The sequence below is a fragment of the Vespula vulgaris genome, chromosome 12 (assembly GCF_905475345.1).
Source record: "Vespula vulgaris chromosome 12, iyVesVulg1.1, whole genome shotgun sequence".
NCBI classification, from domain to species: Eukaryota; Metazoa; Arthropoda; class Insecta; order Hymenoptera; family Vespidae; genus Vespula; species Vespula vulgaris.
Genome location: NC_066597.1, coordinates 2654703 through 2668878, shown reverse-complemented (window position 1 = coordinate 2668878; position 14176 = coordinate 2654703). Strand labels below are relative to the sequence as shown.

The window sequence follows — 14176 nt, the reverse complement described above, 5'->3', positions numbered from 1 at the left end:
GCCTTATATCTCTTCACGAGTGGCAGAGTATCCCCACCACTCCACTTGATTGTGAAACCATACAAATCGTGTAGATTATTGAATGAATGATAGATCGATTATTGCACTTGTATTAACTCTTCTCTATTACTTGCGGAGAATGCGTACTGCGAGGATTGAGATTTGTACTCGTTGAAATTCGTGGCAAGACTGCACCCACTGTCAAAGTCCATCCCCTTTTATCACTTCACGCGTGCCAGAGTATCCCCACCACACCACTCCATTCTAAAACGATACAAATCGTATAAATTATTGAAGAATGAGTGATCGACTAATGTACTTACATTAACTCTTTTCTCTTACTTCTGGAGCATGCGTACTGCGAGGGTTGAGATTTAGACTCGTTGAAATTCGTGGCAAGACTGGACCATTACCAAAGTCGGCCGCCTTATATCTCTTCACGAGTGGCAGAGTATCCCCACCACTCCACTTTATTCTGAAAGCATACATATTGTGTAGATTATTGAATGTATAAGTGATCCAATTATATATTTACATTATTTGTTTTGTATTATTTGTGGAAAACGCGTAAGGCAAAAACTGTAATGTGTACTTGTCGAAATTCAAAACAAACTGAACTAGTAACTATCAAAGTTGTTCGAAGGCGCGCCTTTTTGTTGTCACGGGTGGGAAAATATCTCCACCACACCATTTCAATCTAAAATAAAATAATCTGCATAGAGTTTTGAAAGTATGAGCGATGTACTCATGTACTTACATAACTAATACTTGCGTGGATCGTGTCCTACGATTACTTCGTGTTGAATTTATCGGTGTACAATTCAAAATTAATTTTGTAATTGTCACAGTTATTTGTAAACCCGAGTATATTATTTATATGAGGCGAACTATTCCGAGATTATTATTTTTAAGTATTGATTTTTTGAATTAAAATTATAATAAATCAATATCTTTGATTTGGATCAAAAAATGTAATCCTTACAAGCGATGAGAAAATCATCTGCTTCGCGAAAACGAAACACCCACCATTGAAGCATTTATATCAATATCAGTATGTGTAATATGTTTCTTTTCTTTTGCTGCGATGTTCAAAAAACGTCGACGAAACTTTTTTCTGCAAAAATGTCAAAAACATTGTTTATGCCAACAGGAAATCCAGGCAAAATTTTTGACTGATTTTAATATCTGAGATCTCGTTGTAAAGATGTAGGTTTAGATGAGGACATAGCTTTTTCAAATTTTTGAAGTAGCTTTATATTTATGCATAAACTATTCTCACAAAAACATCTTTTTTGACACATCTTTTTCCAAAGAATATGAAGTTTTTTCAAAAATTCGATAAAGTCGTCTCCATTTTTAAACCCTCTTCATTTCTTGAGTCTTCATTTTTAAATGAAGCTTTTTTCATCAAAATCGGTCATAAATTACGCTTATTATTGTTTATGGACTCATTATTTATGGTGTAAGCATCATAAAATCGGGTGCGATCAAAAGCTTTAAATATTCAATTGATTTCTTTAACATAACCTAAATTTATAACGAAATCGATTGAACACGTGTATTTGCGTTGACACGCAGAGATCAAGATACTTTTTTATTGGATATAATTTATATTTAATATATACACAATTGTGATTAAGAAAAATAAACTGTAATTAGTGATATTTCTGAAAAATTTCATAGAATTATGTCTGAAACAGAAAACAGAGAAATATATATTGCATATGACTCGACTATGCCAGAAACAAACGAAAATAAAATCTTCAATTGTGCTTATTCGGATATTACAGATGATTCTAATGATAGTAAAAGTATATTACTGGAATCGGTAAGATTTAATAATTATATTATAGATACGAATGTATTTTATCCATTAAATGATGAAGCACACGAAACACATGAAGCATGTAATTCTACATCTGAACCGATAGAAGAAAATAAATATCAAAAAATAATCCATTCTGATAAAGCTATTACTAACATTGAATGTATTAGTACAGAACCTATTAATGATGACAAGGTTGAATGTATAGCTACAGAACTTATTATAAATGATAATGCTAAACATGTAGAAATTATTACTGAAGAAGCCAATAATCTTGGTATTCACATTTCTACCATGGATAATGATAATATAATTTCATATAAAATACCAGATAGCAAAACAACTTCATCTCTTTCTGCAATTGCTGTAGAATATGATTCTGATATAGATAATGAAGATAGTGTATATACTGATACAAATAAAAGTTTGCATCTTAATAAAAATCAAAATAATGAAAATATAGAAATCTTAAATTGTGAAAATACAAATATGTATCGTGTAAAGAATGAACAGTTATCTAGTAAAGATAGTGATAGTGATAGTGATAGCGACAATGATGATTTTAGCAATAGTAGTGATTCATCAGTAATAGTTTTACCAAATGATTCAGATGAAAATAGCGACAGTGAAACAAAGAGGTAAGATAGTACTTTTTTGAATATATTGATTTCAAAAAAAAATAAATATATTTATTCTTTATAGAAATAAAATAAATGATAAAAAACAATCTAAGGAAAAGGAACTAAAAAGTGAGTTAGATGATCTTCCTCCAATAGAAGATCTTAAAATATCTGTATCTGAAAACTCATGTGATTTAGTTGGAGAAGTGAGTGAAAGTTTAAGTGTTCTTTTTTCTATATTAAAAAATAGATAATTATTTATTATTTTTATTAAAAAATTTAATTTTATTTTATATAGGTTGCCTGGATGGTTGAACAATTAGTAGTTGTCCGTCCTAAAGCTAGTAAACCAACTCTTAATTTAGATACTGTCCTTTTTATTGATAAAGGAAAAAGAGCATTAGGTAGGATATTTGATGTTTTTGGACGAGTTTCTGATCCACATTACTGTGTACGATTTAATAGTCCTGCACATATAAAAGAAAATGAAATTAGTATTGGCATGGAAGTTTATTATTGTCCAAACTCACCATATACATCCCTCGTCTTTTTACATGAATTAACTAAGTAAGTATTAAATATTGAACTATTCTATTACATGTACAGTGCTTCATCTATTAAATATAATATATTATATAACATTATAATAAATTTTATTAATTATAATATATGATATAATATATCATAATATTAATATTAATCATAAAATATTAAATTTTATAAATTATAAAATTTTATAAATGTAATATATTATGTAACAATTGTTTAGAATGAAAGGTACTGATGCTGTTGATGATGAAGAGGCTCCAGATTTTTCTGATGATGAAGAAGAAAGGAAATATTATGAAAATTTAAAACAAAAGAAAGTAAATGAAATAATTAGTTCAGAAGAGAATACTCCACATAAGCGAAGACGCAAGTCAAGTAAGTTAAATATTTCATGTCTTGTAATTACTATTTCTAACACTATCTCTTTTTACTTGTAGCATCGAGTTGGCAGTCTAACCATCCTTGGAATAGAAACATAGTAAAAAATTTTAAAGGAAGGAAATCTCATGTTAGGAAGAATGATAATTCTGCTATATCTAATTCATATAATTCACCATGGACATCGTTTCCATATTTTAATAATTTAAATTACACAACTAATTTTCAACAAATGCATTCAACGCATAATGGACTTTATGGATATATGCCCTATTCAAATAACTTGCAAACTAACAGTATAAATCAAAATTCCAATAAGTACAATATCAACTCTCAATGTATTAATATCAGCAGGAATGAAACAACAACACCAAACCCTAAAATCCCTTTTGAAATGCTTCCCAGGTTTCAATCTGCTGCATCAGTTAGTGTTAATAGACACAATACATTTTCAACTCCAGATATAAGATATCCACATACAGATATATATTGGCAATCACAAACTTCATATGTAACTTCACCCTTATCATTTTTACCTCCACCACCACCACCTCCACCTCCACCTTCCATAGAACAAAACCATGATACTTTACAATAACAATGTATTAATGTCAAATGAAAATAATAAAATTATAAATAAAAAATATTTCAGATCTAACCATATTACCATTTTTATTAAATATTAGTATTAGTAAAATTTCTTTACTTTGTATAAATATTTATATACACTTTTATATTTGCATATTAAACATAATGTATTCAAATGTTTTACCTCATTAGATTAACATAATATTTTGTAATTTTTTTCTATAGAGATTTTTATAAAATGTGTGAACAGATATTGCTTTAATGTGTGATATGTATAATTTTATAATCTTAAAATTGATAGTAAATAAAATATTTCATTATATTTTGGGTATAAAAATTGAGAGTATAACTTTCACAATAAGTATATTTGTAAAAATTAATGATTAAAAGACATAAAATATTCTTATAATAAAATAAAATTGGTCATCCTGTCAAAAAAGTATCATATTTATAATTCAACATATTAGGTTTGTCTAATTCTTTCTCAGCAATCATAATATCATTCTTTATTTCTTTTATTAATTCATCTAAAAACATTTGTTTTTATATATTTAATGTTTTTACAATACATAAAATATAAGAGAAAATAAAATTTAATTTACCTATTGATGCAAAATCTTTTTCTTTTCGTATATAACCAGTAACAATCACTTTAAGTTCCTTTCCATAAAAATCATTTGGAAAAGTTTCTAATATATGAACTTCCTACAAAAAATTATTATAAAATTAGATTAATAAGTATGCTATACACTTCATTATAGTTAGATTATACACACACGCGCGCGCACACGCACACACACACACATTGTTTACTACTTACAAATGTTTTTTTCTCATTTTTATAAAATGGATTCCATCCAACACTTGTAACCATTTTATATATCTTTCCATCTAAAGCAGCCCAACCATAATATATACCAGTGTCAAAATCCTTAGGTAATGAATTAACAACGCATTCTGGAAAATTTGCTAAAAAATAAGAATCTCTGTTAGATTGTTAGAAACGAATGAAACAGATACATATATTTCAAAACGCGCGAAAATATTAGTAAGTAAAACTTTCGCTAGATGTCATCGATGTAAACGGCAAATTTTTTAAATCTTTATTCGTAATATTGCAGAGATAACGCATTAAGATGATTACATTATAAAAGCTTATTGTAGATAACTATTAAAAGATCTTCAATATTAGAGATATCGTAACATATTAACATATTGAAATGATTTTCACAGATCATTTATAATAGGGTAATTGAATTAAAATTTCTATACATTTATTTAATTTAATGCAACTTGTGTATATGTATCTATTATTATATATATTTATATTTGTTATTATATGTATATATATTATATAATATTATATACTAAATACATTATAATAATTTAAATTGTTATTATATATGTATATATATATGGGATTTTAAATATATAAATTGATACCTGTAGGAATGCCTAATGCTTTTGAGCCTCTACCAAAACCTCGCACCACCATACCAGATACAAAACATGGTAATATTTTATCACTCATCTCACGTATCTATGTTTATCAGATTCGTGCCACGAAGTAATTTTCGGCAAGCGGGTATATAATGCTGCAGTAAATAAAACAAATATATTCAATGTTTCTTTATCATCGAGAATATTCATATAATTATTAGATTAAACTTTTTATTCACTATAAAATCACTATTGATTCTCGATTTTTTTTAATAATACTACGTGGCAATGAGGACATGAGTAACTGTGATAAGTTAATATGTACACATGTAGTCTTTTTTAATAGCTACTTTTATCTATGAATGAATGCATATAATTGACTCGAATATTCGTACAGTACTGCCAATATAAACGTAATATTAATTATTTGTTGTTCAAAGATATATCATTTTTTATCAAGTTTATTGATTTAATGATTTTCATAAATTTTAAGTGATTACATAAAATATACCGATTTTATTAAATAAATTGAAATAAATATGTCAGAAAAGAAACCAAAAATAATTGTTTTTGACTTAGGTTAGAATACATATTTTTATTAAACAACAATATTTTATTATTATTTCTTCTTACCATTATTTTATTTTCAGATTATACGTTATGGCCTTTTTGGGTTGATACACATGTAACACCTCCATTTATAAAACGGTTTGTTTTATTGAAATCATGTAATTGTTTTACTGTGATATACTAACCATGTGTCTTTAATATTCTCTGTGGTGCTTCTGCACAAGTACTTTTACACTAAAATAAATATAATTCAATATTAGATGCAATATATTTTAGGAAAAAAGATGAAATAGTGGATGCACATGGTCAGATTATACGTCATTACAAAGATGTACCTGATATACTAAACAAATTATCAGAGGAAGGATATGAACTTGGTGTAGCATCACGTACTTCAGAAATCAAAGGTGCTAAACAATTGTTGAACTTACTAGATTGGGAGAAATATTTTAAATATAAAGAGATATATCCAGGTTCCAAAACAACTCATTTTTCACAGTAAGTTCTGTAAAATATTAAAATACATATGCCATGAATATATTTGTAACTAAAACAAAAAAAATATCGATTATATAATTTTTTTTAGGATTAAAAAATTATCTAATGTTGAATATAAAGATATGATGTTTTTTGATGATGAACAAAGAAACATATCTGATTTAAATAAAGTAGGAGTGTTGTCTATATTAGTTAAAAATGGTATGACACATGAAGTTATAGATCATGGATTAAAAAAATTTTCCAAATTATAATCACTGTATATTTTGAAACATCATATTGTAAATAATACTGTATATACATATTTTAAGCAGCAATTTATATATTATGTATAACTTCATTCTTATTGCTTAAAATATATGATATATGTTAAATATATCAGTTTAAGAAAATACAATAATATAAATTTTCTTTTACTGTATTTTTACAAAGTATGATCAATACAAATTATTTGCCATTGTATAGTATTGTAATGGACTACTAACAACGACATCATCATCAATATTTTTATGTACTATTTTGAAATAAGTTGTACATATTATTTCTGGCTTTTGCAAAAGCATTTTTTCAAGAAATTTATCTATTTCATCTTTTGTTAATGAAATACTCAAAAGATTAATAAGCCTATCTGAGTCAAAATTTTTAAATGGACACCCTCCTTCATATGTGGGTCCTGGGACTTGTGTCTAAAATTGAAACAAATATAGAACATATTAACAAAAATTATTTCTCCTAATATAGTTTGTAATAGAATATAGAACATCAATGAAATACATACACACATAACAGTGCAATTGGGAGATTTATAATTTCTATGAGATCCTTCTAAACCATAAAGATGTCTAATACTGTATATAAATTTTTTCTCATCTGTTTGCCATTTATGCATACAAACAGAATTACAGGTATGTGGTTTAGAATATTCCTCTTTCCAATATTGAATAGCATCATCTATTTTCATACCACTTTCCTTTAAAAAAAGACTATAGTACAAACGAGCATAATGACTAAGACGATGCCTTTTCTTCAATACCATATAAAGATGTTGCATGCACAAGGGAAACTTTTGTATTTCAAAATTTATGTTCTTATTATTTATTCTTCCAATGGTAGGTCTGTTTTGCAATATATAAAACTGGACTTGTTGCTTGAGAGAATTAAGTCTAACATCATTGTTGACATGCCATGCGTGGGATTTAATATGTTTTAAATCTTGTATCAAATAAGTATTAAATAATGCTACCAATAATTTTTTCCATTGCGAACAATATACAATAGCATATCCACCAGTTAAGTCAACCTCTCTTCGCTTGATTAATTCTGGTATTAACTCAAATCTTACTTGAACAAGAATAAAGTAATAGATTTACAAACTTTGTTTTAAAAAAATGTATATACACACATACAAATGTATAATCTAAATGATTATAGATAATATCTAATACTATTGATATATACCTTTGTATTGAAAAATACAACAATCATCAGTATGATTTTTTGACATAATATGTTTAAAAACTGTAGATTGTAAATAGAATACACATATTCTTCGTATATTTAAACTTATCTTATTTTCTTTGTGATTTATTGTATCCAATTGCCTTATAATACTTTGAAGAAGACTATTTAATTGTCTAGGTATAATATTATCTAATCGATGTTTCAATAATAATGTTTCTCTTGGAACCCAGTACATCCATAAATCAGTTGATGTTGAAGCTATTAACCTAAAGTATGAATGTAGTCTGATACCGATAAATCATTTTATAATGGTGGTGTATAAATGTACATTACAATTATATAATTATACAATTACCTTAATATAAAATGACCAACTTTATCATATGCAGAACTTTCTAATAAGTATTGAAAATTTCCATCAAATTCATTAATTTTATTATTATATAAATATTCTAAATATTCTAACCTAGTATATACACATTTTTCCATAATATGTAGAGATATCTGTCCATTCGGCGGTTTAATGTAAAACATTTTAAAGATTGATTAATATTTCAATAAGTGTTACTAATTCTTGATAAACAATTTTTCCTTGACAATTTGCTAAATTTTACTCGCTCGACACATTTTATGTTGTATATTTTGTTCAAAGTTCGCGTTTTTGCGAATTTGTGAATTATAACATAGTAAAATAACAGTTTCAAGATTGGATATATAGGTACTGAGTGGATAACATTTTTAAGTCCAAATTAAGTATACTAGTATATTATTTCAATTTAATAAAAATTTTATTTCACCCTAAATAACAATCACCCTTGTCTTCCTCGTCTACCGCGTCTCGATGCACTAGTTATTAATCTCACGATGATTAGAACTGAAAAGAAGATAAACTAATCTTACTAGATGGGATACTAAAATATTTCTAAGTTTCAGATGACACATGCGCCATCTAGGGACTCAACCGTGAAGTGCGACAATAGTATTAAAGGGTGCGTTACAAATACAATACGTACCATGCTTCATTTTTTCTATTTTTCATTATGTTCATAAAACGCATGCAAAAGTTTAGTAAGCAGCTCCATACGATCAACTACTACTCTATCTGAAGTTATTCAATCGCGAACAAATTCAGCAGTTAAGACTAGAACCTTGAATTCTTTGGTGGAAAACTGAATGAAAATATAACAGGCTTTACTCTACACTTATTCTATTTATTCTGGCTTATTTCTGTTTGTTATTTTCAATTGAATGTTTTGTGATTCTGATTTCGCATCCTATATAATTATTTGAAAATGTCAAAAAAACCTAACAAATCTGCATGGGGAAGACGAGGCAGAAGGACGAGTAATCCAGAAGATAAACATTACTTTGGTATTATTTATAATTATAATAATATAAACTCTTGAATGTTTTATCAATTTATAAAGTCATGGAAAATATGCAAAATGTACAAATAGAATATGTGAAATCTAAAAAAGAGTATGTATTAATTCCATGTATTTTGTCATAATTGCAATATTAATTATATTGTTAATGTTAATGATTTGTTTATTAGTAATATTAAGTTTTATTATACTATATTGTACAGGACATGATGATCGTGTTGGAAGAACAAGCAGTGGAACATGTGGAAATAGACGTCGTGTATCTTTTAAACCTCAAGGAAGATTAGGCAGAGATGTATCAAGAAGCTTAACTTTGGCATTAGATGATGATATACCAATGGCAGGAACTTCCAATAATAACAACAGACAAGTCATTGTTCGAGGAAGGAATAGAGGTTTATCTAGAGGAAGAAATAGTCCTTTACCACATAGAGCAATTCGTACTGGTATCTTATCTACACCTCAATCACTACCTGCTGGAGAAACTAACTGGTATAAAATTACGGTAAATATATTGTGATATGTGATTCTTATTATTTAAGTATTATTTATATGTATATTTATCTATTTATTTTTTAGATACCATATGGTGCAAAATATACAAAAGATTATATTTTGAGCAGTCTTAACAGCATTGCTTCAGAAGCTTTTGTACCTATAATGGTAAATAGATTTATAATAGATATTTTATAATTCTTGTGTATTGGTTCAATTTTTCAGATTTTTAATGTTATTTTCAAAATCATTTGTAGTATAAGACTTCAGGAAACGAAGCATCCTTTTATGTTGATAGTCAAAAAGCAGCAAATATTCTTCTTCATTGTGATCGTAAAATTACAACAACAAATGGATTTAAACTTCGAATAAAAATTAAATTAGGACTTCCACAGTGTGAAATCAGTGATGCTTTAAAAGAAAGATTAAAACAAGCTATGGTTAAACGATATGTTCAAGAGACAAATGCTTTAGATTTATCAAAATTTCATCATGATCCTGGTTAGTCAAGCAATCAATTTGTAATTTTTGCATGGAAATATTAAATTATTATTATAAAATACTTATTAGTACAATATCTATTTTTGCTATAGATCTTATTGCAGATTACTTTTGTGCATTATCTCGACCAATTATGTTAATGGCAGTATTAGATATTGTGTCAGAGTATGTACCCACGTTAGAAGCATTGAATCTAGATGGTAACAAGTTATATATGATTGAAAAACTTGATGTCCTATATAAAAAATTTCCAAGATTAAAAATACTTTATATAGGAGATAATAAGGTAAATCGTATATATAAATTTAACAAAATACAAATATATATAATCTAATAAAACATACATATATGTGTATTTGTTGTAGATAAAAGAAATTAGTCAATTAGATGCTATAAAAGAATTACAATTAGAAGAATTAAGATTGACAGGAAATCCTGTCTCCAATAGGTATATATCTCGTCAAAATGACTATATTAGGTAATGTATTATTTTACATAATATTTTTTATTCTTAATAAGAAATTTTTGTCAAAGAATGTAGAATATGTATTTTGATAAATTTCTACAAATATTGTCTATATTTATTTTTTTATTTTATATGTGAATATTGACGATTTTTATATTAAATACAATTCATTATGTGTAGAATTAATTTATATCTGCATTCTTTGCTAATTTATTATGTAAAAACAAATTTTTGTTATCACAACTAATTTGGAACTTCTGGGTTTCTTTTTCAACAACAGCGGTGTACGAAAAATATTTCCTAAGCTGTTAAGACTGGTAAGGAAAGAATCTAACTATTGAGTATAATAGAAGAAATTATATTAAATTAAATTAAAAAAATAATGTATAAATATATTAATGATTTTGTTAAAAATTTATCTATTTTAAAGGATGGTATAGAGTTACCACGTCCAATATTATTCGATGTTGCAAATGATACAACAAAAGTGCCTCATACTCAACGATTATTTGTCACAGATGTTAAAGCACAAGACATAGCAAGTCAGTTCTTGCAACAATATTTTATTATTTTTGACAGTGAAAATAGGCATCCATTGTTAGATGCATACGATGAGCATGCACGTTTCAGTTTGACAGTGATAAATAATCAAAATACTGAAAAGTAAGTGAAAAAATTATATTACATTTTTTACGATACATTATAAATCATAATGTTATTGAAAATTATCGGAATTTTCAGATTAAGTGCATATCTTTCAGAGAATAGAAATTTATTTAGAGTAAATAATAATAATAAGAGGCAGAAATTATTAAAGCAAGGTAGATTACCAGTTCTATCTTTTATAATAGAACTACCACGAACAAAACACCATTTAAATACCTTTACAATGGATATCAGTGTTATAACTGTAAGTTAATATTATTTGAAGAATATTAAAAATAAATTTTTTATTTTGTTTAAATACTATATAAATAATTTGATAAATCGAACTTACTTTCTTCTTTTTGTCCTTTTCTTTTTACAATTATAGCAAGGAATGATGTTGATCACAGTAACAGGATTATTTGACGAATTGAATAATAAAGGTGATCAACTACGTTATTTTAATAGGACATTTATCATAGTACCAAGAGGAAATGGCTATTGTATCTGTAATGAGCAATTGCATATTAGTCTTCCTACTGAAGAACAATGTAAAAAATTCATCACTGATAATTTCTCAGCCCAAATGTCTAATGTACCAAGTGGATCTAAATCTTTATCAGAAATACGATCACCGCAATTAACGGAAGACATAAAACAAAAAATGGCATTAACATTAAGTCAAGAAACGAACATGAATTCAGAATGGAGTTTGAAATGTTTAGAGGAAGTTCACTGGAATTATGAAAATGCAATATTAGCTTTTCAGCAACTTTTCAAACATGGACAAATACCGTCGGAAGCATTTACAAAATAAAAATTGGATTATAGGTAAAAAATATGACAAAAATACATCATTCTGTATTCACATTTTTTCTTAAATCATTCTAATTCTCATTGTTTATCACAGCCTTCAAAGTAATATGTACAAAATTGATGAATTTTGTAGATAAAAATGAAATGTGTTAATTTATAATTACATATTGTTACTATCTTTTTCGTATTTTGTGCTACAAAGACACAAAAAAAAGAAGAAAAAAGAAAAGAAACAAATAGAAGCAAGTTTAATTTTAAAAAGTTAAAACAAAGCAAGTTTAATCGAAAAATTATAATTTTTTTTTGAATTTACAGTTACTTACAGATTTTGCAATATATCTATTTGGAACAATGTATATGATGAGGTTTTTATAATAATAATAATAATTATAGTTGTAATTAATTAATGCAAAAATCAATATCGCATATTACAAATACTTGCATACCATGTAATGAACTTTTCTTTTTTGACAATTATTATTAATTAATCATTTTTTGTATATACGACTTAGTAATCAATTTGATAAAATATTTATTCAAACAATTTATTATACTAAAAAAATGTATATATTATTAATAACATTAATTTACAATTAATGTGGTGTTTTTATTTTTTTATTTTTTATCCATTTTCTTAATTTCTTATAAAACACACACAAACATATAGTTGTATCAGATTAATTGTAATATAGTAAAATTTAATGAAAATCTTAGATTTCAAAGGAAATTAACTGAAGAATGCTGTGTTAAACAATTTACTTCCTGAAAACATTTGATAGATTAATTAATATCGTAGTTCTCACTTTTATTATAAAATTCAAATAAGTTAATTATTTAAATATTAAAATGTATAATATACACAAAGTAGAATAAGATATTTTTACTAATATTATCAGATGTTTTCAGAAACTTGAAAAAAGATTGTATGATTTTGATAGATATGATAAGGGATGAATGTAATTAAGAAAAAAATATTATAAATTATTATAAAAATCTGTTTTAAAGAAAAAAATCCTGCTGTTGAAAATCCTGTTAAAAGTCTTAAAAATCAAATGATTATATATATATGTATATATATATATATATCAATTGGTTAAAAATTAGACACAAATATCATATATTTATAATATCCAACTATCACAAAATATACCTTATAAATCCTAAAAATTAAATAAATTGGCAAAAGTAATTTGCTATAGTTATAGTCGATTATCTTGTTTAAAGATATAAATGACGATATCTAGATTAAAACAAAAATATATGCTATACCATGTATAGCAACACAAATAATAGTGTGTGTGTGTGTATATATATCTATATATATATAGACACACACGGATCTTATATTCAAGATTGTATATTCATGGGTTAAATATGTATTAAGTAAACATACATATAAATAAAAATGAAGAAGATGTGATTCTAAGAAAAATAAAGATCTGATCTGATCAGATTAAACAGATTTACATGATGAAACATGTAAAAATTTATCAAAAGGCTGGCTTTATTATCTTTCACATTATTTTAATTATTTACTTAGTTGTTTATTTTATTATCAATATGAAATTAGTTGAATTATACAATGTATGAAACAAATTTGAACACTAAACGATTTATACTCACATTTTATACAAATAGTAATCATAATTTATTTTAATAAGATATATTATTTTATCTATTGGTACTACTTATAATATTATATGTAATGATACTTTTTTTATATTCTAATACAATATCATATTATTTTATGTATTACAATTAACTTTATTTTTAATTCTTTATTTCTAATATTGTAATACATATATTTTATAAACTTAATGTAGCCAAAAGTGAATGGTAATAAAATGGATTTCATATATATTAATTAAATGTTACAATATTATATGTACAAGATGTCTATTCATAGATATCTTAGCAAATTATTTTGTAACTGCTTGAA

At 25.8% G+C, this 14176-nt stretch overlaps 5 protein-coding genes across 9 annotated transcripts; 3 read left to right on the top strand and 2 right to left on the bottom strand.

Moving 5' to 3' along the window:
* Positions 1 to 318: 318 nt before the first annotated feature.
* Positions 319 to 4164, top strand: LOC127068005 (H/ACA ribonucleoprotein complex non-core subunit NAF1). Its single transcript, XM_051003546.1, has 5 exons — positions 319 to 2463; positions 2528 to 2651; positions 2744 to 3012; positions 3215 to 3369; positions 3432 to 4164. The coding sequence occupies exons 1-5, from the start codon at positions 1688 to 1690 to the stop codon at positions 3968 to 3970; spliced, it is 1863 nt and encodes a 620-aa protein (XP_050859503.1). The 5' UTR covers positions 319 to 1687; the 3' UTR covers positions 3971 to 4164.
* Positions 4165 to 4306: 142 nt separating this feature from the next.
* LOC127068012 (riboflavin kinase) lies at positions 4307 to 5552 on the bottom strand. The gene is made up of 4 exons (XM_051003565.1): positions 5404 to 5552; positions 4781 to 4929; positions 4563 to 4665; positions 4307 to 4487 (listed from the first exon to the last, which is right to left on the bottom strand). Exons 1-4 carry the CDS (start codon positions 5489 to 5491, stop codon positions 4384 to 4386), a joined length of 444 nt encoding a protein of 147 aa, XP_050859522.1. The 5' UTR covers positions 5492 to 5552; the 3' UTR covers positions 4307 to 4383.
* On the top strand, positions 5505 to 6882 carry LOC127068010 (magnesium-dependent phosphatase 1-like). Its single transcript, XM_051003563.1, has 4 exons — positions 5505 to 5979; positions 6051 to 6108; positions 6247 to 6468; positions 6557 to 6882. The coding sequence occupies exons 1-4, from the start codon at positions 5940 to 5942 to the stop codon at positions 6720 to 6722; spliced, it is 486 nt and encodes a 161-aa protein (XP_050859520.1). The 5' UTR covers positions 5505 to 5939; the 3' UTR covers positions 6723 to 6882.
* Positions 6871 to 8774, bottom strand: LOC127068007 (uncharacterized). 4 transcript variants are annotated; one of them, XM_051003554.1, is made up of 5 exons: positions 8396 to 8774; positions 8285 to 8303; positions 7927 to 8213; positions 7247 to 7809; positions 6871 to 7154 (listed from the first exon to the last, which is right to left on the bottom strand). In XM_051003554.1, the coding sequence occupies exons 1-5, from the start codon at positions 8439 to 8441 to the stop codon at positions 6906 to 6908; spliced, it is 1164 nt and encodes a 387-aa protein (XP_050859511.1). In that variant the 5' UTR covers positions 8442 to 8774; the 3' UTR covers positions 6871 to 6905. The 4 variants fall into 4 exon arrangements, with proteins under 4 accessions (XP_050859511.1, XP_050859512.1, XP_050859509.1 ...); XM_051003555.1 differs by having other exon boundaries at positions 7927 to 8195; XM_051003552.1 differs by having other exon boundaries at positions 8285 to 8774.
* Positions 8775 to 8916: 142 nt separating this feature from the next.
* On the top strand, positions 8917 to 12586 carry LOC127068003 (nuclear RNA export factor 1-like). 2 transcript variants are annotated; one of them, XM_051003544.1, is made up of 10 exons: positions 8917 to 9300; positions 9518 to 9819; positions 9894 to 9977; positions 10067 to 10310; positions 10403 to 10596; positions 10676 to 10788; positions 11057 to 11093; positions 11207 to 11439; positions 11518 to 11686; positions 11810 to 12586. In XM_051003544.1, the coding sequence occupies exons 1-10, from the start codon at positions 9222 to 9224 to the stop codon at positions 12236 to 12238; spliced, it is 1884 nt and encodes a 627-aa protein (XP_050859501.1). In that variant the 5' UTR covers positions 8917 to 9221; the 3' UTR covers positions 12239 to 12586. The 2 variants fall into 2 exon arrangements, with proteins under 2 accessions (XP_050859501.1, XP_050859502.1); XM_051003545.1 differs by having other exon boundaries at positions 8917 to 9408.
* Positions 12587 to 14176: the final 1590 nt, after the last annotated feature.